The sequence below is a fragment of the Dermacentor albipictus genome, unplaced genomic scaffold (assembly GCF_038994185.2).
Source record: "Dermacentor albipictus isolate Rhodes 1998 colony unplaced genomic scaffold, USDA_Dalb.pri_finalv2 scaffold_13, whole genome shotgun sequence".
NCBI lineage: Eukaryota > Metazoa > Arthropoda > Arachnida > Ixodida > Ixodidae > Dermacentor > Dermacentor albipictus.
The window spans coordinates 5,032,335-5,049,688 of NW_027225567.1; the positions used below are offsets into that span (position 1 = coordinate 5,032,335).

Sequence of the window (17,354 nt, forward strand, 5' to 3'; positions counted from 1 at the left end):
GTGCAGCACAGCCTTTAATACGTGGAATGTAGCGGCTAACAGGAGTTCATTACTAGCGTACAGCTTTCCGTACTATTACACAGGATTTCCAAGTGGAGAATTCATGTGTTCGGTGTATACACTGTCATTCGATATAATCTGGGTTCAGCTGTAACCATGCCAACAGTTCGAACAAAGAGCTGGTTGTAAATAATGTTGATGTCTCTTTGTCCCTGTCTCTCTTTTACTAACCTTGCTACATCGTTTTAGCCTCACCAAGCATCATGCCCATCTTTCTGTAACACAGCAAAGCCACAAGATTCTCAAAACTTGCAAGAAGAGAACGGAGAAATGGCAGTGGAGGAATCGCCCCAGACACCTTTGTTTGAGTGTTCAAGCCTGCTGCTGTCGCGTACCCTGGCTTGCGTCGGTCAGGTGGCACTTCGACAGCTCATCTACCTCGACGTGGATGTGTTTGCTCAGCTGAAATGGAAGCGGGAGGCCGTCAAGGACCAGAAAGAACAGGTTGTGAAGCAAAAGTGGCAGTCGTTCTCTGCAACCAGACACTTCCTTACCCTGAGCCAGGTGAGACACGTTAGCCGCTGTGTCAAGCTTTACCAAGTTGCATATCATGGCTAGGCCATGCCGTATTTATTGCATGAGCTGTAGGGTCATGTTTATTCACTTGAGCAATGCGCTGTCACCATGTTTTATAACAAAACCAGTTCATTGAAAATGGCCTTTCGGGGTAAAATTAAATGGGCTCTATCATTTCTTGCACCACAAGATGTTGCAGCATTTTTTTTTCCCTGATGCTTCATTGCAAAAATAGTCAAAAGTAAACATGAGTTAGGTGTGCTTTGTTTGGTGGCTAATTGCACTGTGTGGCTTGCTGCTTGGCACTGTGACTTCGTTTCCCAGAACTGCTTTTTTGTAACATCGTGTTTACAAAGTGTGTGATTCACCAGGCTGTGTCTTTGTTTCAGAAGAATGTTGCATAAACCACTCTCATTCACTGTTGGGCTGCATTCTTTCTGTAGGAAGGGCCTGACAGCCAGAAGGCTGACAACGAGATGTTGGGTCAAATGGCAGATGACATGAATGCACAGCATATTGTTGACCTGTTGGACAAAGTGGTGTTGAGCGGTGAGCGCAATCTCCCTCTGTGTGCAGATTGGCCTGACACTGTTGTTTAACGATCTGGCCATGTAGTGTAAGCTCATTACACCAGACCGTGATAACTATCTGGATTCCAGTTAGCTGTAATAGAGGTACAGTGGAATCTCAAACGGAAATCGCTTAGATGGAGCTGCCTCTTGAACGGAACACCATCCTCGTGATTGGTTAGTTTTGTATTGATGCAGTTGTATTCAGCTTTGTCTCTCAGTAAATGGAACTCCTGATAAACAGAACCAATTTTACGGGCCCCTTGAGGTTCCGTTTAAAGAGAGTCCGCTGTGTATCAAATCAATGTGCCTGCCGTTAGAACAGATTTTGGGTTGTACACAGGGGTTCGCTATAAAAACAGCATGATTTACAATTTGGTATACAATTGTACTAATGCATGTAATCATTAATGTAGTTGTCACTGTTATTACTGTCACTTCTATTATCTCTTGTGACCCGCTGAATTGTAATGAGATTATACTACAATTTCATTTTCTGATGCCACACTGAAAAAAAAAAACTCGCCCCCTTTCTAATGCATCTGTACAATTTCTGTAAGTGCCATGTGGGCAGCTCTCACTGTTTGTTTGCTGTGCTTAGGAACGAAATGATTTTGATGGTTTCTTTCCTCATTTGCAGAGGAAAATCCTCTAGGCACTTGGAGCAAACTTGTGGTGCACGTCGTCACCGAACAGAGCACATACACGGACGAAGGTGTGCGCACTGTCGCATCCCTTGCACTGGCCAAACTGATGTTGATCAAGTTAGTATTGATGGCCCCTTTTTTTGCACGATTACAAACAGGCGTGGTCGTCATCTTCAGCAAATGCTTGTGGCAGATCCTGCTGCTGGGTGCCGCAGCTATGAGCAAGAGCTCTTGATCATCCGGTCGAAATTGTCAGAACAGCTATGGTGCGATTTTGCTTACCTGTATCTTTGTGAAGGGCTCAGCAGTAGTACTCCGTCGAAGTCAGGACTGTTTTCAGTGACAAGCCATGTATTCAACATGGCTTGTCAAATGGCTTGTGTGTGAACAGAACACAAGCTCTGGCCACAAATATCTTAATGCACCTGCTCTCTGTGTGTCCATGCTGCAAAACGTAGTTCCCGAAAGATGCTGATATTGAAAAGTTTGCCACCATTGTGGTGTTACAGAAATTAGTGAACCATAATTGACTGGTGCTTCTAGACAAATTAGTTAGACATTTGAATGTACAATCTTAGGTTGACACCAACTATGGGTGCATCATTCCAAAAGGGAGAGTGAATAGTTACAAACGAGGCAGGACACTTTTTGTATCAAATCATCATTTGTCGTCGTGGCATTGGGATGAAATGCGAAAACACCTGTGTACTTAGATTTAGGTGCATGTTAAAGAACTGCAGGTAGTCGAAATTTCTGGAGTCCTTCACTACGGTGTGCCTCATAATCAGAACATGGTTTTGGCATGTAACCCCCTCGCCCCCCCCATTTCTTGTCGCGGCATTAGTGAGCACTGAGTATACTCTATCCCTGACACACACAACACAGCACCACACCACACACAGGTTTGTGTTTATTCTGGCTTGATAACTGTATGCAGCTCTAGGTGCACTACATGCCGCCCTCTATTGCCGCCTTTTTTGTGCAGTGCTGAGTTCTGTAAGCAGCACTTGGCCCTGCTGTTTGACATCATGGAGAACTCGCCAGATCCCACGATCTGCACAAACCTGGTTGTGGCAGTGGGTGACCTCACCATCCGCTTTCCTAATCTGCTGCATACCTGGACAGAGAAGATCTACGCCCGGTATGTTGACTGCCGACCAGCTGTACAACTTTTCCCACGTTTAATCATCCCCACTGTGCTCTTGCTTATAGAGAGAGACTTGAGTCTCTCTCTCTCTCTATTCTTTTTTTTTACATCTTAATAAAAAGCCAGTGGAGGTGGAATGTTCAAATGCTCATGCACTATACTTTGACTGGCAAATTAAAGAGCCCAAGGCAGTTCAAATTATTAACCACAAATTTTTCACTGCTGCATTTCTCAGTCCATTGTCGCGGCGTTAACCCCATGAAGAGTATTCGTTAGAAAGCATTTCTGAGCTGCTGCTGTAAGCAAGGATCATCTGCCACAGAGGCTCGGTGGCTATAACATTCTGCTGCTGGACACTTGGTCCTGGCTCCAAAACCCAGCCGCATTCAGGTGGGGGCAGAGTGAAAAAACCCTCCTACACGTGCTTTTGCTGCCCATTAAAGAGTCCCAAATGGTCAGAATTATTCTTGAGCACTTCCACTACAGTGCCCCTTATAACCAACTGTGCCATTTCGAATTGTTAAAGCTCGCACTTTGACCTCTTTAGTAAGCAAGAATCGCATTTCTGCGTAAGCTCGTGCTCAAGCAGAGTGTCAGTGTGTGTTGTCTTTTTGAACAAAAACAGGTTGCAGGACCCGTCACGAGACGTCAAGATGGGCACGTTGAAAACAGTCAGCTTCCTCATTCTCAACGACATGATCAAGGTCAAAGGTCAGATCTCGGACATTGCTGCCATGGTTATGGATAAGGATGCTGAACTTGCAGAGATGTGTCGGAACTTCTTCTTTGAAATTGGGAGCAAGGTTTGTTGTATTTGTGATCTGTTTTACTAGTCTCATGAAGAAACTAACCTCTTGTTCTGCTATTTAACACTTTAAGCTCATTTTCTTGAAAGAAATTGCATAATGGCGAAACTCTTTCACGTAATATTCTTCAGTAACATGGTTAAAACATAGAACTATTACTGATTGTGCGGAAAATATAATTCATTAATAAATGTAATGATGACAGACTGTATTGCTATCTTTGTTGTGAAATAAGAAAAATGCTTGACGTTTTGCGCATGCAAGAAGCTATTTGAAAAGTGGCGATGGTAAAATACCCATGACAAGGAGGGTTCGTCATAAAACCAGAAAGTGAAGGGGAAAAATTGTCATCCATGTGAGTGTAGCACGAAACTACAAATGTAGTTCTGCAGGATTTGCTGAACTGATTTGCCAAACCAAAAAGTGAGGATCACTCATAACTAGCTGAAGTCCTCAAGATCCCTTGTAAGGGGTCAGTGACCCCTCACTGACACCATAACTGGGGTGTGTGTCGTTTCGTAACACTCGTGCCCCGCTGCCTGTTTAATGCATTGTGTAGCGTGTACAGTCTTTGTCAGAAGTATACAGGCTACTTTGCCTGCGACCGCCAGACTTACCATAGGCTGTTCAGGGGAGTTTCTTTCATATGTCATAAGTTCTAACACTCTGAAGCATGAAAAAAAGTTATAGTACTCGCTATCCAGAGGTCTGGATCATCAGGAGTGCCACTGGAACCAAACCACCTAGCCAAACAACATATGCGTTGAGAGCAGGGAGTAGCCCATGTATTTTTGCTGAAGGATGTACATCATTGGTCCACTTGGTGTGACAAACTTGCCAACAGAACTACAGGAGTTGACTAAATCAGTACGTGCACATCAGACAGTGGATGTTTTTACCGCACTTTGTTAATGTGCGCTGTGGCTTCCAAACATGGAATTTCAGATGTGCATAAAGTAAAACCTCAATTAAATGTTCATAAAGCTAATGAATACAGACAAATGCAAAGGCAATACAAGGAAAGCAGACTTGCTATCCTTACATTGTAAAGAGCAGCTTAAAAAAAGGATACAAAACAAAATGTAGTGAAACAGTGCACTCCTGCTTTTTATTGTTCACGTCATCAACTCGAGTGTCGACCCTGTTTACTGTCAATTTAAATCTGCCCTGCTCTTGCAGCTGAAAACATGTCCCATGTGTTTTTTAAATACTGCAGGGAAATGCCTTGTACAACCTGCTGCCCGACATCATCAGCCATTTATCGGATGAAGAACATGGCATAGACGAAAACAATTTCCATGTTGTCATGAAGTAAGCATATTTTTATAGTAGTATGAATTCTTGAGAATCATGTAGTACAGCACTTTGTCTTATAGACAAGTCCCACTGCTTACCGTAAAACAAATCCTTGCAAACTTTTGAGAATGGCTTGCATTTTGAGACAGAACGAGGATTTTTTTTTGTTGGTAGGGCAGAGCAAGACTCTTCATGTTTGTTGGGTTTGCAGGAAGACACTCTGTCACTTAGAACTCTATGGGGGGGGGGGGGGGGGAGGGGGCGGGGGCGAGGTCAGGAGGAAATATTGGGAGGTCGACCCCCCCCGTTTTATAGCTGCTTCTGCTTGTGTCCATCATTTAAGGCACCTGATGTATTGTTTATTGGTCACGACCAAAGCTTGGAAGCTCTTGTTGTGTTCAGTTGGTTTACTGCAAGACATTACCGTGCAGCAAAAGATACCGATGTGGCACCCTCTTCCTAAAAATGGAACCATCTCGAAATGGTAACAGCAAAATGTGCAGTGTTTTGCCGTAATAATGACAGGCGTCGCCACCATTTTGTGCCTGTAAAAATGATCCGCCTTCCCTCTTTTTTCTTTTTCTTTAAGGCGGCATTGCTCCAGGTGATGTGTACTTAAAGTTATTCTGGACGAAGCAAACCAAGTAATGCAGCAATACACTGCATTAAATTTCATAATCCTGAAATGTGGCCTTTACGTGAAGTTTCAGCACATGCGAGCCAATGTTTCATACATGCCTTACCCAATTATGCAGCATTCAGCTTGTAAGGATCAACACACAAGGTTCAGCTTTTAGACCAATGGTTGCTATAGGGAATACAGTTATGAAATGTTTAAAAGCATTGTTAGGTCTCACCATATTGTGGGTCATTTGCTTTTGTTTTCACCACAGCACAGGAATTCAAATGGGACTGCTACTTTTGTTAGTTACAAGCATATTTTTTACAGTTCATTGGGTTACTGTAGTAGAGTTGTGCTGTGTTTGTAACGTGATATCATATACAACTCCCCTACCGACCCAAGAATGTGGGTCACTACTCTAAAACTTTTTTTCCCTCTCTCTCTTCCAGGCTGCTCTTCTCATGCATCAGCAAAGACAAACAACTTGAAAGCTTTGCGGAGAAGCTGTGCTTCAGATTCATGCTTATGACGTAAATATATTTTTTATTGATATTGTTGCTGCTACTGATAGTACTACTACTACTACTGCTACTGCTGATACTACTACCACTATACTACTACTTCTACTACTTCTAGAACTTACGTTTGAGGTATCTGGGTGCTGCTTTTTATTGCAAAGCACAATCTTGCAAAGTGAAATCTTAAACTGAGAGGCTGTTTTCTTTTTTACATTTTTACCAGTGGAAGGTAATTTAAAAATATATGGTAGTTTTAAAATATAATTAAGAAAAATGTCTATATACAATTTAAACATTAAAAGCAATATTCCAAGCAACTCAACATCATCATCGTTGTCACTTAGTAGTATTTGGCCAAATAGTGCTGAGTTACGATCCAGTGATTTTGCCCCGAAAAATGTTGCCAACACTGTCTGGCACGTACGCAAGTTGTCCTATGTGGATGCACATCTCTTGATCATGTCACATACCACAGTAAGCGTAAACATTATGTCTCATGCTCGTGGCTATGTTTGTGTGGTGCTTTGCTATGATGCTTGCGGCTAGGTTTTCATTACACATCATTAGTTCGCGTTTATAATGTTGACATTAGATGTTAACTTTCTGTGTCATGAAGAGCATGTTTGTTTTATAGACGTGCCAACATAGTATAGGTGTTTTGAAGACCCTTGTGCAGCAATCTGATATGTGCAATTGCTTGTGCGTATTGTTGCAGGACGGAGCGCCACTGGCGTAACCTTGCATACTGCTTGTCGCTCATTCCTTTTGGAGAACGGGGCATCAAGAAGCTACATGAAAACATGGTCTGCTTTGCGGACAAGATGCACGTGGATGCGGTCTACAAAAGCATCACAGGCATTATATCAAGTGAGATGTCTTTTTTTTTTTTATCATTCTGCAGTTGTAGCTTTAACCCAAAGTTCCTCACACAATATATGTTCTTAATTTCAGATGCGAAAAAAGCGCAGGTAATGAAAGCAGACGTTAAGGTGAGTGTTTCTAAAAAAATAAGTTGTCAGTATATCTTCATAATCACAGCAGCCATCTTGTGACATGCACGTACATAGTTTTCTTCCTTGCAAGAGCAGTGTTCCGAATTGGGCATTCATAGCCAACACAGCGACATCTCTTATGAAAGGCTTCCCTCTAAGGACGTATTGCACTGGTCCCCTTACGGTTTTTCTCATTTTAATTTTACAGTTCAAGGATATGTATCGCCTTTACTGTTGCTTTTGAGCCAGGCATATTGCTTCATGAAAATCTATTTGCCCACTCATGGCAAAGTTTTCAACTTTGTAGATTTGTAGGTTTGCCCAAACAACACTTGGAACAAACCATAAACAAAGAGAGGGAGAGGGAAGTGAAAGGAGAAAGAGAAGTTGACAAGAACGAAAAAAAAAAAGAACCCGTTTGCCCCATCATGACAGCTTAGTGGCTATTAGCCCCGAGAACGAACTACAGGGGCGCTGCGAGTGCCGCTCGGGTGACGTCAGGGCACGGACTCGCGCCTGTCGTCTGCTACAGTTCAAGCGGTATCTGGGCGCTTTCTGATGTGTTTTCGTTTGTTCGCGCTCGTTCTCTCTGCTTGTATACTTATGGCGGGTCTCTCAAATATATTTTTACGATGTCTTCATTCGCGAAAATTTATTTAAAGAGCTCATTTGTTATACGACAATGCAGCTCTCAAAGGCAACGCTACAGTGCCAGCCGAAGGAGCGCAGACCAGCCCACTGCGGGTTTTTCATGCGCGGATCGACAACCGCAAAAACGTAGCACATAAGAATCCAGTTATGATACCATACCTGCCGCGGTGCAACAAATATGCCAGAAACGCTGGCTAGATATGACTTCTACAACAGTTACCTCGATTTTAATCCGCTATAAAAGGTTTGCTTACGACGAGTGGTTCATGGTACAATATCGAATTTTTACATTTCTTCACAGAAACGCTCGGCAGTAACACGAGCACTTGACTAACACTGCAGTTTAGATTCTGCAAGCACCACTTGCTTCTTTAACTGTTTCTCAAAATTAGGCGATTCTTGCTTATTTTAGGTGCCCGTAACTTGACGTAAAGCTAATGAAGGCTTAGAACTATTTGTAGAATACAAAAGCGAATGTACTAATATATATTCCCTTTTCCGTGCTACACGTTAGACTATCTTGAGAAATTTACTGGTGCTTATTGCTAGAGGAATGTACATGACAAATCTGTTTGGTGAACTGACACAGGCTGCTCGGCCCAAATTTTTTAGTGAAATATGCCTTTTGGAGCGTATGGCTGCAGCCAAAAAGAAGAAGCATCAATCATTAGTAGTATGGGACATACTTAAGATATCATAATTCTCCGGTGGAGGGCCAAAAATCAAGTGAGATATGTAAGGCTTGCAGTGTTTTCTTTATGAAGGTTTGCGAAGTTCTCTTTTATGTACCGACGTCGCGAATAGTTCCCTGTTTGTATAATTAAACGCTGGTTAGAGACCTGGTGAGACAGAAGGTGCTTGAATTTTCCTCTCCTAGGCAATCTAAGCTGCGCTGTACTAATTCGAAAATACTTTAGGCATTCCAATTGGCGTCGCAAAAATGTTTTATGGTTTCAATTCGAAGTTGTAGTGATCTGATGGGTTTCGCGAACAATGCGTGCCTCGTTATAGCGATAGTCGGTTGCTACCTTTGCGTGAGGGTGTGCCATATTGTCGATAAAGGCTACTGAGGGCCACCATGAAACATTTCATCGCTTGCAATTGATTTGCTTTCGATCTTAACCACAAAACTTTTTCCTCACGTGATTGCTACTATGTATTTCTGAATTAACTATACAAATAGTCTACATGGCGCGCCGTCGTGTTAGCAGTCATGAGCAATTCGTTTTTTGGAGGCCTGTTTCAGAGAGGGGTGAAAGTAGCAGCAAACGTTTCATAAGAAATGCGCGCCTAACTCTTTCTTCTACGCATTAATAAATGGCCATATTTGACTAGAAGAACTCACCAGAGTAATAAGAATCATGACGACAGCTTCGCTGGGCAGTGTCTAACACGGATAACATGTTTACGCCAGGGCAATTAACAAGACTTTTCTTCCATGTAAAATACAATGTCTCTCATAGCTAAATACTAAAGGAATGTTAAGTGTTTAGCGAAGCATCACACACAACTTCGCGTGTTGAATTTGCAGACATTCTTTTTGCGCAAAATTTGTGGACAGACATGGCGCATATATGCATTGTAAAACCAGTAGACCCCGTCAACGGTACATAGCTTGCGATATCCGAGCAGCAAATTTTATCTACTCACGCGCTTTTGAAGATTTAACTGTGGTTCAGGCATGGAAGCAGCAATAAGCCGTCATACGCTTCAATAAGTACGGATTGAGCCACCCGTACCTCAAGCATACACGAAGGGAACGAGCGCGTGGCAGTTGAGCAGCCGCAGCGAGCGGCGTCGTGGCTGTGACGTCACTTGCGAGAGGGCGCCACTCCAAATTCTCGCCGGTAATAGCATTGTGCTACCGAGCTCGAGGTTGCAGGTTCAATCACGGCTGCAGCGGGCGCATTTCGAAGGGGGATGGAATGCACAAAATGCTTGTGTGCCAAGATTTGGGTACACATTCAAGAACCCGCAAGCGGTCAAGGCTAACACGAAGTCCCCCAATACGGCATGCCTCACAATCACATTGTCGTTTTGGCATATAATGCCCCTGAATTTAGCTTAATTTTTTAAATCAAGTTTGCTACCCTACGCTCGGGGAGTGGGGTGGGTAGAAAGATAAGAAAGGAGGGAGACATCGAGAGACGAGGAACAGACAAGTGACCACAGCCAAAACAGAAGATTGAAAAGTACCTGCGATGCTGTTTTGAACATTGTCAAATTCTGCCGTATTGTGTAACTCCACCACATTGGTGTTTTCACCCAATCAGATTAGGCATAGCTATCCTGTGAGCTGATCAGAACCGAAAGGATGGTGAATTTGGAAAGGCATGTGACCGAATTTGAAATTCTGTCAGCTCCGATTGGCTCATAGGGCAGAATTTGATATGCCAGAATTGACCCCTTGCAGAAGTACGACTGCACATGCACCAAAACCGGTCGTGGGGCGGCGCTTCATGAGCGCCGTCTCCGTGGTTGGAAAGCAAACTGCGCAGCTCGGGCGTGACATGCCGGCCAACTCAGTCGCTTTCGGGTGCACAAGCTATTATTATGGAAATGGAAATAGTAATTTCTTCAGATTGCCGCCCGCGAAGGTTAATGTGGAGGAGTTTGTGGACGGCAGCGGTGAAGTGGTCGAACCCGGACGGCAAGCCGTGGCAGCTAACAGTGCATTCTAGGATCTGTGGCTTATGCAGACGACTTCTATTCCCTTGTCATCTCCTGCCAGTTCTGAAATGCTGAACAGAAGGCCAGTGACGTGCTGGCAGGGCTCGCTGAGGCTGTAAAATATAAAGAATGCAGTTTTCCTTCGCGCTCGTCACTGAGTGATATGCGAGTACGATTAAGCGATTTGTGAAAAACGGCGCAAACAGATGCGGCCAGTCTATGTACTTCATGTCATTTGTGAGTCTGCACTCGTCTTCTTTTTTTCCGCACATGTCAGTTGTGTTGCGCCCTCTTCCACCATGACTTCGAACCAATGCGTCAAACTATCTGCCTTGATGAGTATTCGCGAGTGAGCGGGAGCGTACTGGCCTGCGGACGCACGTGCTGCCCATATTTAAGCTAATAGAACGTATAATAAAATAGGTTGGCGTAAGCTTTGAGGCCTTAGCGCTTGCAAAAACACACTGAATAACTTACCGCGTACATATCGCGCATGCGAAATTTGGTATACGGCTTCGTAAACCACAAGCATGCAACACCGCAGTTTGGCGAAACAGCACGATATGAATATCAAATTTGCAAGCTAGAACGTGTACATCTATTGTTCCATGCAACAACTTAGAGTTCGGGGAATGTGACAGGCATAACGCACTCATCCGGCCACACATTCACAGTGCTCTCCGGCAATGTCGCCAATGGCTTTTGTGAACTATGCTGTAACCACGTAGATGCCCGACTTCATGGATGGCGTGTACGTAGCTCCTACGAGGCCAAGTGGAGGGTCCACGGTGTTTACGTTAAGTTTTATGTGCTTAACTTAACCCTCTTTTTTAAAGCTCATCGGCGGTGTGCCTGACAAACGGACGAAGTGCTGGCATGAAGATAACCACACGCATTGTCGCTCGTTATCCAGCACTCTGAGAAGTCAGTTGTCCGTCCCATTTGCAAAAACGGCAAGAAAATGAAGTCCTCTTCAATCATATTTAAGGCAGGTCATATATGGCAACTACCAAAGAACGTAGACGCTTTCACAAAACGTGAAAGAAGCTCTGCAAACACAACGTCGCCACTCGATGCCGCCGTGCCAAAGCAAGGCTGGAGCCGAGATGTTTTCCAACCAAGCGGCGAGGCGCAAGCTTCCTGTTTTTCGCGCTAGGTGGCACTCCGACTTCTGCAAGTGGTCAATTAATATCATGCATACACACTAGTACATTGTTTTGCTTTTTGCTAGCAACTGTTTTTCCCCTTTTTATAACTGTTAACAAGTTATTGCTTGGCAGAAGACAAGCTTACGGTATCCCAAATTTCTTGAGCACTGTTGCCAGTTTGATAGCAAAAGAGTATTGTCTAAAGAGATTGCACATGCTACACGAACCTTGTTGCGTGTTCTCCAACACACAGCAAATGCATCCGCGTGATAGATATACTATAAAAAGAGGATGGACTTGAATTGCAAGTTCTGATTCAATGACAGACGCCTTTGTTCACTGCTGTCATCACGATTTGAGTTTTGCTTGTTTTTCTGGGCACTAGTTCACTGAATAAAGAATTAAATTCTTGATTTACAGTATTAGTAATGTTTGATTCTTTACCATCACTGACGTGGCAGCATGGCAGAATTTGACAGTGTTCTGTGAGAATGTTTATAGGACTTGCCTTGCTATGGCTTGAGCTGCCATTGGGCTGTGCACTCAAGCATACTGCTCGGCTGTAACTTTCATGACATATCAAGTAATTGTAAAGACAGGGGTGCAGCTCTGATGTGTTTTGTGCACAAACCAGCACGTTAGGCCAATTTAGAGGGTTTCCATTTCTCGTTGCCTTCTATCCATACAAAATGATGAAAGTGTGGCGAACAAGGTTCCCGTTTTCCTTTGCAGGTGATTCTCGAGGAATTGGAAGGCCTGGTCGAAAAACTTCGGAACAAGGGCCTCACCGAGAGCGAGCTGGTGCAGAGGACCAAGCGGCAAAGTAAGCAGTCTTGTGCAAGAAAGCGGCTGCACCCTTCAATTTGCGGCAACTAATTTCCAATCAGATTCGAAAAAAAGCAACTAAATTCAGAGCTTGCAGGATATAGCAAAAGGCAGTGACACAGGCACCCGTTCCCAGCAGGCGATTCTCTTTAGTTAGACACAAATGAAAAATCGTACAATTACTCGGGTTAAGACGACAGTTGTTCATAATCTCTAAAATTAAGCAGTTCACACGATGGAATTGTAAAAAAAATAGCAGGTATGCACCTTTACCTTCTGCATGGTCAAACATTTCTTGATCATTATTTTCTGCCATAGCATTTTGACCTTTAGGTGCACATAAGGTGCTGGGCTGTCATCAGGATAGTACATTTATAATAGACAGGTTTAAAAATAGTATACATTGATGACAAAGGGTCAAGACTAGAACTGGCTAAAATTAAAAAAAAAGAAAATTTAGAGTATAGATTTGAATTCCAATGTAATGAAATATCAGATTTAACAAAGTAAGTACAGTAGACTTCCATTAAGTTTATTTGGTTTGTTGATTAATTCGATCCCGACCAAAGGTGCCGGCTAGCGCCCATGTATATATTTATGGGCCCAAATTTTCGTAATTTCAATCCCAAAATTGGCGTTTGCCAGATAATTCGAACTTGACCAGTCAGCATGCACGCCCCTGACCCCTGTGGTGACCCCAATGACGAACCCTTTAGGGCAACGTCTGTCTCGGCAGAGTTTAAGCGACAGTGCATGCATTAAATGTACGTCATCTCCCATCGAAAACACATACTTACGGCCTGCCCTAGGAATATTTTCCACCAGTAACGGTAGCTCACAATGTCTGATTGTGGTATGCACCCGGTTCTAACACGCGCCTCTTCTTTTTCTTCTCCCCCCCCCTAGATAATTAGGTTGAAAGCCGCATTTATATGCTTTGTTGCATTACAAAACTGTGTTGCGGCGAAACTGACTTTAGGAAACCAGCCACTATTATGCAACACATATTGCACTCTTCCCCATTTTTATTCCTAGAAAATGGGGCGTGCTTTAGAGTTCTCCTTTATATGAAAATCTTAATTTAATTTGCATGTTAACTTTCTACGTTACTCTTAGAAAGCGGGCACATGTTAGAATCTGGCAAACACTGCCAAATAAAACAGTGGTGTGTTTTGATGTTTTTGCTGCACTTGTTTAATTCGACCCGCCAGATAATTCGATCAATTTCATCCCATCAGGGTGGAATTATGGAAGACTGTATATTTGGTTGGCCATGCTTTATTTTCATGTGTATTCTACTGCTATCCAAAACAATATTGATTACAGCAAAGCGAAAAAACTCAAAATATGTTATTCTGGTAGCAAAATATGCGACAAAAGCTAGTTAATTTGGATGTGCATGAGCATTTTGGCCAAAGGTTTAATTAACTGGTCTGCGGCTGGGGCATGCCTTGTTGAACACGTGTGATCACACTGATCACATGGTTGCATAATAATGTTGCTACAAAACATGTCTGTAATGTAGCATTGTTCATGTAGTGTCATCAAGCCATAAACGAGCCTCCAAAATTTACACAAGGGTTCTTGATGGCCCATCAAAGTCTTCCATTTCCACTTCCATTTCTTTCACATATGCACGAAATCATGAAATTGTTTTTGTCGACATTATTGGCGCATGAATAATAGATATGACGGAAGTACAGCAGAACCTCGTTGATAAGTTCACATTAGAGGGACACTAAAGGCAATTACTAAGTCAACGTGGGCTGTTTAAATACCATTCCAAAAACCTCACAACACTTCTTTCTTGCCAAGAAAAGACTTAGTTTACGATAAAATTGCATCTGAAGGGTCCGAACATATTTTTTGAAATTCAAATCTCCCGCCAACCAGTCGGAGGAGTGGCGACGTTGCAGACGTCATCACCACCTTTTGCTGCCTTCGATGAGTAAAATGGCACCTGACAGATGACAGTACCGAGCGAAGACAGAGCGGTGTATTCACCGCTGCAGCTGCTTTTTGGTCAAGTGGCGTAGACCATTCGGGCATCCCACAACATCACATGGAAGTTGAAGTCTCTGCTACCTGTAGTTTGTGCGAGTTTCGCTAGCGAGCAAAATCAGCGCAGCACTACACGATAACAAAACTACTGATACGGAAAAGTGTTTCAGTAGTTTCGGGGTTGCCCACCAGCTCGATTTCGTTTCGGTTTTCCATCATTATTTTAAAACAGCGCCCAATAGGAAAACAACAAAACGCGTCTCGTGCTGCTGGAGCACCTCCAGCTCGACGCACGCCGAGCCGTCTCGTGCTACAACGATCCGCGCGACGCTTCGCGCTACATAGATATCAACAATAGTTAAAAAAAATTATGGGGTTTTACGTGCCAAAATTACTTTCTGATTATGAGGCACGCCGTAATGGAGAGCTCCGGAAATTTCGACCACCTGGGGTTCTTTAACGTGCACCTAAATCTAAGTACACGGGTGTTATTGCATTTCGCCCCCATCGAAATGCGGCCGCCGTGGCCGGGATTCGATCCCGCGACCTCGTGCTCAGCAGCCTAACACCACACCCACTGAGTCACCACGCCAAGTCAACAATAGTTGAGTCTTTCAAATGTTTTTAGTAATTTCGACTCGTACATTTGCCTGGTTAGTATGTTTTCTCTCGCAGTTTTTTTTCTAAAATGTATGAATGAGGTTTTACTGTATTTTTGTGTTGTATGTGGCTTCTTTACAAGGCTTGACTGTAGAACAGTGGTTGGCTGCTCCAACCATTGTACTTTGGAGAGTTAGAGAGACACTTGAGAAAAAAAAAATACTAATTTCTGCTGTATCAATAAATTGCCAATCTGTACTACCTTAAAGGTGCATTTGTACCATGTGAATAGGCTTTCGTAAGCCAGCTTGCCGTGATACCACAGATATTGACGGCGTCTTAGGCCTTGTTGACTTTCTATCAGTCAATAGGGACTGCATTGTATTCCAAATGAACCAGCGCTGAATTTAGCAGCTTAAAGAATTTTCGCTGAGCCACAGTGACTGAAATATGAAGATATTTCTTGAAATCCATAATGTCAGAGTGACATGCCTGCGCTGAGGTTTCAACACCAAATTCAAAAGTAGATCTCTGACCTTTCATTTCTCTTCAAATCATCAAACTATTACCACAAAATTTAAAGAAAAGCGTTTTTGGAAGAATATTAGTAGAGGTGTGTGAATGGCACGGTATATTGTGAAACGGTGCGCTTTAGCATATACCGTTGTCTAGTGTTATATTGTTGACCTAGAGGTGATTTCAAAAACGATGGTAACCGGAAGTTATAATAAATAAATAAACAAATAAATAAATAAATAAATCAACAGATGTATGCAGCTATTTTGCAACCACACTGGCAGGATGGTGCCTTGTTCACAATGGCTGCCGGCAAATAACAGTTTGTCAGTGTATGAAACATATTTGTTGTCCTCTCTCATTCCTTTAATTTTGTCCTTTTACACACAGAACCAAGAAATCGGAAGACAGCAGCACAAGCCAACAGAAAATGCCAGAAAATGTCGCGCCTCTCCGAGAGCAGTGAGGAGGAAAGAGGAGAAGGCCTTGCGTCTGCCGCCAACGCGAAAGGTGCTGCCACGGGGGCAGAGTTAGGTGCGAACACAGTGCAGCGACAGCAGCGAAACCTAGATGGGTGATGATGAGTGAGTTCCTGGGGCTTGAGTAGGCATAGCCTGAGCAGCTGTGCTCAAGATCGAAAAAAAGATGTAGATGCTGTCACTCGCATGACATCGTTGCTCACCAGCGGGTGCACCATTACATTAACGCATGGTCGTCTTCCTCAGGAGTTGAGTGTCAATACTCGATGCAAGCATAAAGAATTTTCGCTGAGCCACAGTGACTGAAATATGAAGATATTTCTTGAAATCCATAATGTCAGAGTGACATGCCTGTACTGAGGTTTCAACACCAAATTAAAAAGTAGATCTCTGACCTTTCATTTCTCTTCAAATCATCAAACTATTACCACAAAATAAAAAAAAAGCGTTTTTGGAAGAATATTAGTAGAGGTGTGTGAATGGCACGGTATGTTGTGAAACGGTGCGCTTTAGCATATACCGCTGTCTAGTCATATTGTTGACCCAGAGGTGATTTCAAAAACGATGGAAACTGGAAGTTATAATAAATAAAGAAATAAATAAATAAACAGATGTATGCGGCTATTTTGCAACCCGATGGACGACCCGATGCTGCGAACAAACAAAAGTAATAAAGAAAAGCACTTGTAGCAAAGAAAACAACAAAATAGGGAAATCCGTCAGCATCCATAAAAGAGTTTAAGGCACACCACGTGGACCACTTCAGATCGTGCGCGGCGCCACTGTGAATGCGAATGCCGTCTGGCGCGACCTCATAGTCCAGTGCGCCAATACGTCGGATGACCTTATAGGGTCTGAAATAGCGTCGCAGTAGTTTCTCACCGAGTCCTTGTTGGCGTATCGGGGTCCATACCCAAACACGGTCACCGGGCTGGCACTCGACGAAGTGTCGTCGGAGGTTGTAGTGTCGACTGTCCGTCCTCTGCTGGTTCTTGATCCACAGGCGGGCGAGCTGTTGGGCTTCTTCGGCGTGCTGGAGATAGGTAGCGACGTCAAGATTCTCCTCGTCAGTGACGTGCGGCAGCATGGCGTCGAACGTCGTCGTCAGGTTCCTGCTGTAAACCAGCTTAAATGGCGTGATCTGTGTAGTTTCTTGCACCGCCATGTTGACAGGACGTACGACAGGACGGCATCCCAGGTGGTCTCGTGTTCGACATTGACGTATATTGCTAGCATGTCGGCGAGGGTTTTGTTCAGGCTCTCCGTAAGACCATTCGTCTGTGAGTGGTAG

The 17,354-nt window shown here is 43.5% G+C and overlaps 1 protein-coding gene across 5 annotated transcripts in view; it reads left to right on the forward strand.

The window, feature by feature from the left end:
- LOC135912966 (condensin complex subunit 1-like) overlaps positions 1 to 16,479 on the forward strand; it is a 75,094-nt gene extending 58,615 nt beyond the window's left edge. For all 5 annotated transcript variants that reach the window (XM_065445587.1, XM_065445586.1, XM_065445590.1 and 2 more), the window contains exons 23-33: positions 287 to 564; positions 1,020 to 1,125; positions 1,786 to 1,909; positions 2,778 to 2,933; positions 3,565 to 3,742; positions 4,962 to 5,056; positions 6,113 to 6,193; positions 6,897 to 7,048; positions 7,133 to 7,170; positions 12,375 to 12,465; positions 15,975 to 16,479. In XM_065445587.1, coding sequence (XP_065301659.1) covers positions 287 to 564; positions 1,020 to 1,125; positions 1,786 to 1,909; positions 2,778 to 2,933; positions 3,565 to 3,742; positions 4,962 to 5,056; positions 6,113 to 6,193; positions 6,897 to 7,048; positions 7,133 to 7,170; positions 12,375 to 12,465; positions 15,975 to 16,162 — 1,487 coding nt within the window. In that variant the 3' untranslated portion in view covers positions 16,163 to 16,479. The remainder of the gene's footprint in view (positions 1 to 286; positions 565 to 1,019; positions 1,126 to 1,785; positions 1,910 to 2,777; positions 2,934 to 3,564; positions 3,743 to 4,961; positions 5,057 to 6,112; positions 6,194 to 6,896; positions 7,049 to 7,132; positions 7,171 to 12,374; positions 12,466 to 15,974) is intronic.
- Positions 16,480 to 17,354: the final 875 nt, after the last annotated feature.